General features: G+C 40.0%; 1 protein-coding gene across 1 annotated transcript in view; it reads left to right on the top strand.

The window, feature by feature from the left end:
* The window catches only part of LOC124721704 (dual serine/threonine and tyrosine protein kinase-like), a 333620-nt gene that overhangs the window by 270257 nt on the left and 48201 nt on the right, over positions 1-15162 (top strand). Inside the window, exons 12-13 of the mRNA XM_047246790.1 lie at positions 11777-12023; positions 14340-14589. Of these exons, the coding sequence (XP_047102746.1) occupies positions 11777-12023; positions 14340-14589 (497 nt within the window). The remainder of the gene's footprint in view (positions 1-11776; positions 12024-14339; positions 14590-15162) is intronic.

Here is a 15162-nt window from a genome sequence, read left to right as displayed (position 1 = left end):
AGGTATCGATGTCATAATACAAGGAAAACACAGATGAAATAATGTGATTATAGCAGCAGTAGTGGTGAGGCATTACCTATAATTGATGAAGTGACATAATTATATTTCATAATACAGTAGTTGGAAAGAAAGATGTAATTTTGTATGTACCTGAACAGTCTTACATGAGGAACAAACACATGATCCATTGTGTAGTGGTCTCCAGCCAGGTAATACCATGTTCTTTAGCCAAGGAAGATATAAAAGTTTAGCATAGTTGCATGTCTGGACACTTTATAAAATTGATTAGGTGGTTACCTATAACTCAACTTACTCCTGGGCTTGTGATTTGACACATATACTATAAAAGCTTTACTCTACAATTGGAGATCACCCATATTAAACAGTCAACACTACTGTGTTGTTGTATAATATGACCCTAGGTGCCACTGTATATGCAAGATGTTGCCTACAAGCAAACATATGCTCCACCTAGGAAACAGTTACAGAACCACCTAAGCAGGCTGGCTCCATTAATTTAGATTATGGTGTAGTTTTCTGAGGTAGAATAGTACCAAAAAGCATGTGCTGTCCATGGATCATCTTTTTTATGCCAGTGCTTCAAACTGCCACCACAATGAAAACACACTGTTTCATCGCCATGACCAGTGTAAAAGTACCTTGCTTCAATTTGTGCATCCAGTCACTGCTTAGTAGCAAGAGGCCACCATCAGCTGATACTAATCTAGCCTCCTGTATGCTGAATTTAGGCCACACTGGTCCTGACATGATTTCAGCTGAGCTGTATTGAAGCATTGACTCTGGAAAGGAATTTGGACATATTTCCAGTTTGCACAGGTCTACCTCCTACATATAAATGGGTCTCCCAGTTAGCAGTGAAAGCTGTGCTGTTTCTGCTGGAGACATGAACAACAGGGAGTCGGTTAACTTTCTGGACCCTGTGTGCACATCAGTTTACATATTAGACGATTTGGATTTTACCACATACAGAGAGGCTTGCAAAGGACACTGGATGCAAGTAGCAGTAGAATGCTGGCACTTTGATTGTTGTATTGATGATGTCTCCAAAATTACTTCTGTTCTTAAAGAGGAGCACAAGCAATATATGTTAAATACTTACCTGAAGCGTGCAAGAGAGATTGTGGAAAATGGGAAGTTAATAAATAAATACAAAGTTGTGTTAAAAAAGTTATCTCTTTGTGGAGTACCTGAAGGTACTTTGTCGAAGCAACCAGTCTAATGTATATCCTCACACCATAGCTGACAACCTGCATTTTTCTGTGGTAGCTGTCCCAGACAGCCTTCAGCACTGAAACTTTAAAACTGTAAGACACATACAGATGCTGGCTGCTAGATAAAATATATATACATCACTTACGTAGAAAACATACCTCATCTAAGGTGACAGTCATCTACAAAGAGCTGTGGCAATAATTTGATTCTTCTTGGACAAGTATTAAGTTGACATTAGTGAAGATCACCATGGAATGGGGGTGTACACAGTGGATTATCTGCCTGTTCAGGATAGTTTTCCAAACATAGATGGCTGGAAGTGGAACCGTGGCATTCTGTTTGGGCAATCGGGGGGGGGGGGCGGGGGGGGGGGGGGGGAGGCAGCACATTATATTCTGGAGTGTGGGTACAATATGTTGTAACCAATGGTGCAGGAAACTAGGTCTAAAGCAGACAGAGGAGCAAGGCATCTGGTGTCACTCCAGGGTGGCAGAACCACCACAGAAATTTCAAGTTAATTATTACGTTATGTGCAGTTGTAAGGCTTGAGATATAGGTGCAGGCATCTATCTTTAACATACTTTTATACCATGAAACCCATGCAGTGTGCAGTTTTCTTGACGAGTATGGGGATGGGGCTGTTTTAGGTAAGGTATGTATTCTGTGTAAATCACGTATTATTATGTATACTATCTAGCAGCCAGTGAGCATCTATCTGCATCTTATGTTATTAATGTTTAACAAACTTATTGTGCTCTGCCACTTATTTTAGTGTGTGTTGTCAGAGGCATTTCCCATATTTTCCAGTATTTATCCATATGCCTTTTGTAAATGTACAGGTATAAATATGCTTTTAATGCACAAGGAGTGGTTTGCTAATTTTTTAATACCATCCAACTTTGATACAGAGTCCCAACCTAGCCATTGTATCTATTTACTCATCCAAATGGAAACACTAAGTGCCAGAACCAATGCTATAACACACACCTACACATGTACATGGATGCTGTTGGAGATAGTGTGTTGATGTTATTCTGCTGTAAGCACACACAATGCAGTTACGCTGTTTCATGTGATGGCTTCCAGCAGAGGCCCTCACTTCCTCGCTCCACCGATGCTGGAGACATCGTTGGAGGCAGTGGCCGCAGCATCCTGGGATTGGTTTGGTGTTGCATCGGAAAGGTGGATCTGTGGGTGTTAGGTGTTGGATATTGCTAATGGTGAATCCAGCATGTGGTGCATTACGTGATATTGGTCGGGCTGCATCCGGTACATCCAGGGATATTATTCATGATGAATCCACCTGCACAAAGTCTGGGGTAATGCTTGGGGTGGATCTATTGCACAATAATTTGTGGCTTATGTTTTGTATGGATCCACCCACATATGATCTGAGGTATCATCTGAAAGGTGGATCCATCAGCACTACATCTGAGAATATTAATCGGGTTGGATCTAACATTTGATACATTCCGAGATATTGTTTTGGGGCAGATCTGCCTGCACACTGTCTGGGGTAATACTTCAGGTGGATCTGTACATGCAATTATTCCTGGATAATATTCGGTTTGGATCACACACATATGATCTGGGGTAGCATCTGAAATGTGAATCATCCTTACATTAGTTCCAATGCTGCTGCCGCTGCCCGCAATGATGCCTCCAGTGTTGGGGGAGGGAGGGACTGGGGGTCCCTGTTGATAGCCAACATGAGAAATAGCATAAATGTGCTGTGTGTGTTTACAACAGGATAATGTCAACACACTGCCTCCAACAGCAATCCATGTACATATGTGGGTTTGTGTTTTAGCATTGGTTTTGGCACTTAAGTGTTACTGTTTGGATAAGTAGGTACTCTGAGTTGGGACACTGTATCAAAGTTGAATGGTATTTGAAAATGACAAACCACACCTGGTTATGTAAGCTTTAAGAGCATATTTATATTACATTTACATATATAATATGGGAAAGAAATGGATAAACATTTAAAAATGTGGGAAATGTCACTGATAACACACACTAAAATAAGTAGCAGAGCACAATAAGTTTGTTAAACATTAAAATCATAAGATGCAGATAGATATTGGCTGGCTGCTAAATAGTTTACAGAATACATGCCTTACCTAAAGCAGCCACATCTCCATACTTGTCGAGAAAACCACAGACTGCATGGGTGTCATGGTATAAAGATATGTTACAGACAGATGTCGGCATCTGTATCTCGAGCCTTGCAAACTGCAGATCGTGCATTAACTGACTTGAAATTTCTGTGGTAGTTCTGCCTTCCTAGAGTGACACTGGATGCCTCGGTTCTCTGCCTGCTGTACACCTTAGTTGCTGGACCATAATATCATGCCGTCTTATGTTTGTCCCTCATAAAATGGTGCTTGAGCACAATTTAAATGTGGAAATATATACGAGGTGCTATCCAGAATTTTCAGGACTGGTGCTACCATCTGTTGAAAACCTTACCTTTGGACTAATGGTCACCATCACCCTCAAAGTAGTTCCCATCTGCACATGCACACCGGTCCCAGTGCTTCTGCCACTAATCAGATGTTTTCTGTAAGTCCTGCTCTTTGAGGGTGTTTATCACTGCTAGCAGTGCTTCTTGAATCCTTTCTAGAGTGTCGAACCGACAGCCTTTCAACTTGAGTTTCAGTTTTGGGAATAGTCCGAAGTCGCAAGGTGGGTGGGGTACAACCGCCATGTTGTTTTTTGCCAAAAAGGTCCCGGTGAGCAATAGCGTGTGTCAGGGCGTGTTGTTGTGATGCAGCAGCCAGTTCGCTCGACGCCAAATTTCAGGCCGCCGCCGCCCTTTTTCACAGAGCCTTCGCAAAACTTCGCAGTAGTACGCGGAATTCACTGTATTGTTGGGTGGGATGAATTTTTTGTGCACATTTCTCTTGGTATCAAAGAAAACGATGATCGTGCTCTTCACTCTGTGCTTCACCTGTCTCGCTTTTTTGGGTCTCGGAGAGCCCGGGCTCTTCCACTGGGACAATTGTTTATTTGTCTCTGGATCATAACTGTAAATCCAGCTCTCGTCGCCGGTGATAAGCCGTGACAAGAAGGTTGAATCATCCTGAGATTCACACAGAATTTGATACACACGTGCTGTTCTGTTCGCGGATCCATCATAATAGTGCCGCACTCCAAACAGAGTGTCACAGAAATAACTGTGGACACACAACACGTCCTCCTAGCTGAATGCCACTCTGTACACTATCTCATCAGATATGCAGCTCTCGCCACCTATTGGTGCAAAGATCTGCTGCTCCTACTTTCCAGATGGTAGCACTAGTCCCGAAAATGTTGGATTCCACTTTGTACTTTGAGGGTCTGCGGTAACTTACTTCAACATAGGTCTAATTAGTTACGTTCAGTCTGTTTATATTTACCTGCTTAGCTAACACTTATTTTTCTGCAGGATAGTTTTACAGCATCAAATTATTAGGCCTACATTCTAAAATGTCAGTTGTTATTAGACATGGAAGTTTAGCACTGAGGCACGTACTTCAGAATTTTAGGGACTAATTGGGCAAATGAGTGTGTATGTGGAAATTTAACTCTCACTTTTTTTATGTTGCTGAAGTCCTTTTCTTTTTTCAGTATTGTGACATAACATTAACTGAGTCCTACAGTGTTTTTCATGTATTAACTCCACTAACAAAGTAAACATTTCACTTCTTGCACTGGCGATATATTTTTTGCTGCCATTTTAGAATTTTTCAGTATCTTAGATGTGGAAAATAATTAATTTATGACTATCAGGGATGGTACAAGTGCTTAGTTTTCAGTAATCACCACACGAGTGCCAGCAGCCATCATTCTCCTAGGCAAGGTGAAGAGCAGATACCCTGAGATTTTTCGAAGGATGAAGCACTTTGTCAAATTCAGCTTTGGTGATCTCGAATTTGTGCAGTGGTGGGGACCGTAGACATCAGAAGATGATGGTCCGGAGGTGGTGTTGATACAGTGCAGCAAAACGTGGTGAATTTCATTTTTCTCCCAGTATTGCTGTCAGTGAGGTGCCAGCTAGTAATGTTGGGAAGCAGGTGATAGTGCCCAATGTAGTCTGCTCCGATAATGGGGTCAGTGATGTAGGCAGCAGTGAAGGCCCAGGGCAGGTCCTGTTGCAGGCCGAGGTTGAGGACACGATGATGTACTCCGTAAGTGGTAATAGTCACATTATTCCCTGTTGTCAGGAGGATGGCTGGGGTGGTGCTGGGGTCACATATGATCTGCCACAGGAAGGTACACACTTCTGAGCGGGTGTTGACGGGGAGTGGTGCAGTGGAGTGACCTTCGCCCCTAAACAGGCAGTGGGAGATGGAGTGACAACTGGGCACACCTAATCCCTGCAACTGTTGGCATCAGTGTGCCAAGAGCAGGGGTCCATGCAGTTCGCAGCGTCGGGGTCAAAACACTTGTGGTACCAGAAAAGGCCGGCCATGTCGCGAGAGGTGTTGGCAGGATGGCTAGTGCTGCGGTGTCATTATCTGTTACAGTGCCAGCGGCTGGTGGTGCATGGAGGGTGGCGGTCAGAATAGAGTAGGGCCACAGTTGCCTACAGCATTGCCATGTCGACGCTGAGGAAGTTGATTGTGCCATATACTCCCAGCTGCTGGGCTTTGTGCTCTGGGCTGGCAGGGAGGGAGCTACTGGTGATATCATCAGTGGCGTGTTGAGCAGAAAGGAGTATCTCCTGGCACAATGGCTGGCAGACTGATGGTCAGCAGATTGTGCAGCGCGGGGCTGAGGCTGGCGGATGTTGTATAGGAAACTGTCAGAGACCATATGTAGCTCCAGCACGCTTCAGAGGAGGCACAGGAATAGCAAGGGTTGCCGATCCCAACTGATTTGCTGCATGTCAGATGACATGAGTTGTCCACGAGGCGGCACCGGAATGTTTTGTAGCGGTTGGTAGCTGGGGGCGATGAGATGATGATGTAGACCTCCATCACATATGTCGGCTCGAGCTGACTGACCACCATACTTGGTGGCATCCTGGGTGATACTGCAATTGGCAAAGATGGCATCCACCAAGGAATACCACAGGCGTGGGTTCCACGGATTGAAGGATGACATATGATCTGTGGTTCAGCCAGACAGAGTGGCGGTAGCATGCGGGGATCGGGCATCGAGCATCAGCGCGTTAAGATCAGGAGGGATGGCAGAGGGGGTGTTGCCAGAAGCAAGAATCAGTGAGGAATTGTTATGGAGTCTGATGGTGGGGGCTGGGCTGCTGTTGAAGCATTCAAATTCCATGAGATGTAAAATCAGCTCAATGATGATGTCTTGTGGCACTGGAGCAGTAGCTGAGTGCAGTGAGGCATTGGTTCAGCTGGTGGTAAATTCCATGTTTCTTAAGTTGCACAAGGTATTGTCCGTAGAACAAGGTGTGTGGGCACTGCAAAAAGAACAGTTTCCTTACACAGTTATTCAATGACTACACTACTAGCAAAAGTGAAATAGTCTCAAAATTTACAAATGCTGAAAAGAGCCACTCACCAATGTGGTGGCACTAGATAAAGGCGCGACGTGGTAGATATAATGACACTGTGTGGTCTCTTACCAGATATTGCCAACACAACACCAATAATTTTCATTGCGAGAAGCAGAATTAATTGTATGTGGTGGAAGACATGATGCAAATCACCAATTTGCATACCCGCCTATGTAGCAGGCTTAGCGACAGCACGGGCAATATGTGTCTCGAACTTCATGATAAGCATCACCATGTGCTGTGCCTGTCGCAGTGTGGAACTGAAGACGATGTTGGCACTGTGAGGAGCAGGTGAAGACTGAGAGTGAGGCTAGGTTGGTAGAAGTCTCACTAGGGACTGAGCTGATGTTCTGTGGTGATAGCCAGCGACCTTAGTATACCAGTATCACATCGCATGAAAGGATTGACAGCTTTGGACAGAAGTAAACATGCAATGGAATAAACTCACTACCTCAGCAGATAGTGAGTTAGGAATGTATGGAACAGCTAAGACAGGTGTGCAGCCAAAGGCCACGGTACTAGAATAGATATTGTGAATTTAATTAGTGTTTTGAAAGATATATGGGTACTACAAGTTCTTGAATTTACGCCACAAACGATTCATATTACAAAGTTTTGGACCTGGAAGACCTTATCTTGGCTTGAGTTACTCCAGAATATATGGTGTGACCTCATGTACATCTACATTTACATCTATATGTATACTCCGCTAGCCACCAAGTGGTGTGTGGTGGAGGGCACAGTTTGTGCCAAAGTCATATTTCCCCCCTCTGTTCCACTCATGGATCACACGAGGGAAAAAACGACTGTCTGAACGCCTCAGTACGAGCTCTAATTTCCCTTATGTTTGAATGGTGATCATTGCGCGATATGAAAATTGTGCTGGTAATAATATATGTTCTACATCCTAGGTGAAGATCGGATTTTGGAATTTGTGAGCAGCCCCTTCCGTTTAGCGTGCCGTCTGTCAACAAGTGTGTCCCACTTCAAACTTTCTATGAGATTTGTAACATTCTCGTGCTGGCTAAATGCACCAGTCACGAATCTTGCCTCTCTCTCTCTCTCTCTCTCTCTCTCTTTTTTTTTTTTTTTTTTCAATCTCTTGAATCAGACCCAACTGGTAAGGTTCCCATACAGACGAACAGTACTCTAAGACTGGACAAACTAATGTATTGTAAGCTATTTCCTTTGTTAAAGGACTGCATCGCTTCAGGATTCTACCAATAAACCGCAGTCTAGAGTTCGCCTTATCCATTACTTCTATCACCCATGTCTGTCAGTTTTCACATTGAGCAAATTGCTGTGTATAGGTGTTCAGCAGCTGTCTGCTCCTTCAACTGAATTTAAGCATTAAGTTTTAATCCAAAGAATTTAACACTGTCAGTCTGTTTGTTGTCATATTTTGTGCATATATCACATGGCTGTGTCTAGCACATTCTGAACTGCATATAGTAATGTTTCCCAAAGTTTGGCACTGAATTGGCTAGAAACCATTTACTTATATTCACTGATAATTTCAGTACCACCTTTTTCTAACATTAAATTCGAATTAGTATTTATGACAATGTTTTTGTCATCTGTAAGCAAAATAAACTTATTACCTGATAACGTTAGTGAAGAAAGGACACTAATATATGCAAACAGAAGTAATGGCCCTAATTAGTTCTGATTTGAATGAAGGATAATAACTTAATCCAGGACTCTCCAAACTGACACCCTTTATTTATGATAGAGTTGAACCACGTAATACAATTTAGTGTGGCATTAAAATATTGTAATTTAGTTAGAAGATGTATTTGATTTAAACAGTCAGATGTGTCTGACAGAACACACATTATACCGATAGCCTATGATTTATTGTCTGACTAAAATAATTCTCAAAAGGTGGTTTTGCTGTTGATGTGGATGCCTGCTCTTCATAGAATTACTAGTCTTGGAAACAAATGAATCAACCTTGTGACATATTTTGCATATTTTCACTCAAAAATGTCTTATAGGATAATCTTTTGGGGTAATTCATCACTTAGAAAGTATTGATTGAGCAAAAGTGAACAGTAAGAATAATATGAGGTGTTTTCTGGAGGTACCTCTTAAGCGTTTTAACTGCACCATCACAATAGTTATATTCGCTAATGAAATTTGTCATAAATAATCCATCACAATTTGAGAAGAATAGTCATATCAGTACCTGGAACACTAGAGGAAAAAATCCAGACAAGTGCAAGTAGGACTCGTGCAAAAGGGTTCTGTACTTAATTACATGTATCTCAGGAATTGAGAATTTTGATGATTTTTGCCTCTTATCAATATCAATGCTGGGAAGATATCAAAATACTAACAAAGAGATAGAGGGGCTGGCCAGTACTTACCTCAGCTCAGTACAGCCGATAGATACACATAAAACAGAACTGAAAATTTACATTCCTAGCTTTCGGAACTTTGTTCCTTCATCAGGGAGGAGAGAGGGGAAAAAAGGGAAGAAGGGAAAGTGGATTCAGTTACTCACAACCCAGGTTATGAAGCAACAGGGAAAGGTAAACAGGGAGGGTAGCAAGGATGGAGGCATGGTTGTCAAGAGGGAAGCCAAAGATATTCTACTGTAAGTACTGTGCCAGCTTCAAACCAAAGAGGATGCATACAGAAGTAAAGAGGTATATAGTATAAAGATAAACACCACTATGTAGGATGAAAAGATGCGTGAATGGCTAAAGAGGAAAGGGAAAGAGGAGAAGACTGAAGAGTGAATGGGAGTGAGGTTGTTTAACGTAGGTTCAGTCCAGGGGGATGGCGGGATGAAAGGATGTGTTGGAGTGCAAGTTCCCATCTCCGCAGTTCAGAGGGACTGGTGTTGGGTGGGAGAAGCCAAATGGCACATACGGTGTAGCAGGTTCCTAGGTCCTAGGAGCAGTAATAAAAAATCCAAGATACAAGGAAGCTGATTGTTACAGGCTATCCCAGTAGTTAATTTTTTTTTTTTTTTTTTTTTTAATATAATAGGTGGTGTGGTTTAAGAGTTCGTTGAAATTGTTTTCGAGTAATCTGGATTGTTATCATTTTGTTTGTTGAGACAATGGCTTTGAATGATGCAGGAGCTTATATTGTAGACTGAAGGGATGTTACCACTTTAATAGCTAATACAAAGGAGACCCCTCTGCTGACAGGATGCATGGAGCCAAAGTTCCTTGCCGGGCAGTTCTCAAATGCTACATGATTACTGGAAATGTATGGCAAGGTGAAACACAATATTGTGTATTACTTCTATTTATACTTTCAAATTCAAACAGTTTCCTGGTCGCTACAGAAAAATTTGTCATATGTTTATCATCATCATCATCATCATCATCACAGGTGGATATTACTAACACTGACAATAGTGAAAAGCAAATTCAGCCAAAAAATAAGGAACCTGAGAATGTGTCTTTTGAGCTAGGGCAGTCTTAAGGTATGCTAATAGTACCAGTATGTGTTACCTTACCAAACCGCGGATCTTTACAACACATCATAAAACAACAGTAGTCATTTAAAAAAAAAAAAAAAAAAAAAAGATTCCTCAGAAGACGTGTACTACATTCTGCCATTGATATGCAGCCACAGGAATTTTGGAAAGTTGGCACCCTTGGATACATCTACCCATTTCTGAGAAAAAGGATTCTTAAACACACACACACACACACACACACACACACACACACACACACACACACACACTGATACTACAACACACACAATATCAGGTCACTTTATTACAACTCGAAGAATATTTTATACTTAACATTGTAACAGTTCATGTCCACTGAACATTAACATACTGCTTGATATAGAACAAGATACTAAATTCTTCTCACAGGGTACAACTGATGATAAACATGCATGCAGAGTTCTATCCAACACAATTACCACATTGGTGGCTCAGTGGAGAGATGATGCTGTCATCTTCAGCGATGATTGCCGACAGGGCTGAGCGGCACTGCACTCACATGTAAGAGTGTTGATGCGGGAGCATGTGCAAATCTTCTGAGTGTGTCTATGCCACCATCTTTCGTTCATCATTGCCTCTGGCAGTGACTGTTTTGTGGTTCCATTGTAAGGTTCCAACCTAGCCTTGGCACCTTGCTCTTTGGACGACATTGCAAAAGTGGTGGTATAAGGGTTCTGTTTTTACCAACTGAGATATGGAACCCTAAAAATTACCTGTGTTAATGTTATTTAGTATTAAAATTGTCATTGTCTCAGAATGCTTAACACGCAGCAACAAGAACCTTTGATCATTTGTCCAATAGCATAAAATGTATAACTGGTTGCAAAGCAAGTTTTAAATCAATCCAAAAATCATTTCTCCTGGGCAGCTAGTTCATTCCATGGACCAATTTCTATTTAAAAACCTGTAGCCTGTAGAAAGCACGTACTTTTTAAGTGTAATAGCATGAGTGGAACTATTAAATATGTTCATTAATGTTAACACTAATCATGTATACTTATTCTTAAACTGACTTGTTCCACATTATTTTGATAAAAGAATTGTTCACATGACCTATGAAACATGGAACTAACTAACTAACTCACTCACTCACTCAAGATACTAAGTCCAGGGACACACAGAAGACCAGGATAAAAGGATACTTTTCTTGCTATAACTTGCTCGTGTATCTTTTGACACAGGAGCCCTGTGATTTTCTTATTTAACGCATGATTAGATTTTCGTTAGCATGCTGGAAGAGTGTCTGCTTCTGAATGCTAGTGTGCTGTGCTGCCGCCGCCCCCCCCCCCCCCCCCCGGCCCCTCACACACACACACACACACACACACACACACACACACACACACACACACACAATTTCTGCTGTTGCCAGATAATTGAAATTGTGTTTTTTTAATTTCATTTCAAGATTATTTTTGTTATAAATATTGTCCTATCTCTTTTGCATTTTCAGTTTAATTGACTGATGTGTAACATGATTATTATTATTATTATTATTATTATTATTATTATTATTTTTTTTTTTTTTTTTTTTTTTTTTTTTTTTTTTTTTTAAGGACGATTCCAGATCACAAACGGATTGTTAGACTACGTGGGTCAGTAATAGACAGCTCATATGGCGGAGGCTGTACACCGTCAGTCCTGTTAATAATGGATCGTCTTTCACGTGATCTTTATTATGGCCTACGGTCTGGACTGTCATGGGTCACAAGACTTCAGATTGCGATTGATGTTGTGGAAGGAATCCGCTACCTGCACTCACAAGGATTGGTACATCGTGACATTAAGTTAAAGAATGTTTTGGTAAGCATTCCTACAGTTTTACTGTGTTTATTTCCTATTTTAGCAAGTTAAAGTTTTGATTAGAGCATCAGATTGAGGCATTGAAATTCATCTTTGTAACTGTCCTTGAATAACTCACTCACTGAATAAAATTACAGTGTTTAATCCAGAGCTCCATGTGATCTGGAGTATTGTGAGCAGATAAGACTCATAAGTATGTCATTGTAAGGCACACATTAGCTCATTGTGTTAACTCATTCATGAGTTGTATTAATATTTCCCATTTTTGACAAAATTAGAAGAAACTAAACTTTCATAGACATGTTGGAAATTTTGGATTTATGTGCATGTACTCCATACTACTTTAGAAATAAATGTATAGATAAAATGTGAGTTGTGTTTTTCTGTGAATATTTAGTTAATTTTGGTAATGGCTTTCAGCAGCGAATAGGAACTTGCATCACAAAACCTATGGAAGCAGTGACAAAGTGACACGTCGTGTAGTTTGGACTATACAAAAGGCAATTTGAAGTGCAGAAACTACGTAAAAATGTCATGCAGTGTTTGTTTACTAATTCCACACACTTGTTATAAATCCAACACTGGTCATAAATTTGGCTTCACAGTAGAGTCTTAGTGTTGTCAGAGGTAATTTATAAGTCACAGTTCCAACTCAAGTTAGTTTCTGTGTGATTTAGGATACTTTCTCAGTAACTGCTGAGGTGAACCAAAAAATTTCTTTATTCGTTGAAGTACAATCTTATATTCCTACACACCTAACTATTGGCAAGTGTGGAGTCCTTCTAATTTGAAAGTGTGATTTTTATTTGCCAGCAATATACCTTTTAGTGGTAAAAAAAGTGTGTTACGGCCAGCTGCCTTTGTCCAGGAGTCCTCTGAAACAACTACCGGTATCATCTGCATATGCAAAGACAGAACCCTTTTTGCCACCTTTGGAACAATTTCATCAGTGAACAAATTTACTGGGAGACTACTAGCATTGTTTGTATTTATTTAAGTAGATTCATACAAAATGTTCATGTGTGAATCCCTCGCAGTTTTGTGCTTACTGTCATGTGAGAAATGAATACTTTTAACTTCAGTGAACTGTTACTTCTTAATGTATTTAAAACCAATGAAAGTTTAAGTATGATGTGAAAAGTGGCAATTGACTGTAAATAATTAAAAGTGTGGGGTCATCCACATGAGTACTAAAAGGAATCCGCTAAATTTCATTTACACAATAAATCATGCAAGTCTAAATTCAACTAAATCTCGAGAGATTAGAATTACAAATAATTGTAATTTAAATGATTGCATAGATAATGTTGTGGGTAAAGCAAGCAAAAGACTGACATATTGGCAGAACACTTAAAAAGTGCAACATGTGTACTAAAGAGACTGCTTACACCATTCTTATCTACATCAGAGGAGACTGATAGAGGACATCAAAAAAGTTCAGATAATGGCAGCTAGTTTTGTATTATCCTGAAATAGGGGGAGAAGGCCATGGACATGATACGTGGATTGGGGTGGCAGTCATTAAAACAAAGGCATTTTTCATTGCAGCAGGATCTTCTCATTAAACTTCAGTCACCAACTTTCTCCTCTGATTGCAAAAATATTGTGTTGGTGCCCATCTTCATAGGAAGAAATGATCATCACGAAAAGTTAAGAGACATTAGAACTCTCACAGAAAGATGTAAGGGCTTATTTTCTCGTGTGCCATTCAAGTGTGGAACAGTAGAAAAATAGCTTGAAGGTGGTTTGATGAAACCCCGTCAGTGACTTAATTGTGAATTGCAGAGTATCATGTAGATGTATATGTGTATGTATATAATGATACAGAATTTTGATTGCAATTGCAAAGGTGATGTGCACTTTTGCTTAATAATAATAATAATAATAATAATAATAATAATAATAATAATAATAATAATACATTGGGAAAGTCTGTGGAAGTTGAATTACAAATATACCAAAACTTGTAATTATTCATAATTCTTGTAAAAGAAGACTCGCAAGGAAAATGGACTTTGGTCATTTTAACACTGGTACATTTTCACTAATAATGCCATAATTTTCTATATTAAAATGTTATGACGGTACTGCTGAATACCGTTTATGTGTATTAATTGCCTGGTACTTGTTATATTATACCACTCTGTATTTCTAATTTTTTTCTACAAGAATGCTGGAATGGGATTTGTAATTGTCGTCTGTCATATTGTTTTTTGTATTGACATGCCATTTCATACATAAGATTACTTAGTATTAATCATAATGATCAGTAATATTTAAGGTTACTTCATACATTTTATTTGCTTCAATTTTTAGCTCGATAACGATAATCGTGCCAAACTGACTGATCTGGGTTTTTGTATTCCTGAAGCTATGATGTCTGGCAGTATTGTTGGCACTCCTGTTCATATGGCTCCTGAATTATTGTCTGGCCACTATGACAGCAGTGTAGATGTTTATGCATTTGGCATATTATTTTGGTATATATGTGCTGGCCATGTGAAGCTGCCAAATGTTTTTGAAAATTTTCAAAATAAGGAGCAACTGTGGACCAGTGTCAAAAGAGGTAGGAGCAGATGAAAGTTACAATTTTTGGTAGCAAGTAGATATCTGGATAATCTAAGAAAGTGAGGGGGATGTTCAAAGTAATCAGTAATATTTTAGGGCCTATGTTTCTTAACTGATTTAATTACAAGTTCTCCATTTCACCCATTTCACAGAGTTAATTTTAAGCATATTGGGTTCTGAAGTGCAGTGGTCATGTATTTTACTGCTATACTACTTATTCAAATCCTCAGAATGGGCCAATTACCAACATAATCTACCTTTCCAGATTACTAGAGCTGTTTGGAAATGGCGGGAAGAAGATTATCATGTGTTCAAAGTACTTCCTCAACCCTCGTATTCTTCACATCCTAATCAAATGGCTTTGTTCTTTCGATATAATTTTTCACCTAAACTCATTAGTTCTGGTATTGAAACAACTTTGATCTTTTATTTTTATTTTATTTACCTGGATTAGTTGTTTCTTGTTTATGCTTTCAAATTGAGTTAATTCTTACATTTAATTCATTTTCTTACACTGGTATGAACCTTTATATAAATTGGAGGTAAGTTCTGTCAACTTCCAGGAATTTGT

Source organism: Schistocerca piceifrons, chromosome X, assembly GCF_021461385.2.
Source record: "Schistocerca piceifrons isolate TAMUIC-IGC-003096 chromosome X, iqSchPice1.1, whole genome shotgun sequence".
In the NCBI taxonomy this organism is placed as follows: domain Eukaryota; kingdom Metazoa; phylum Arthropoda; class Insecta; order Orthoptera; family Acrididae; genus Schistocerca; species Schistocerca piceifrons.
Note: the sequence above shows the minus strand (reverse complement) of the source record. Positions and strands in the feature narration are given on the sequence as shown.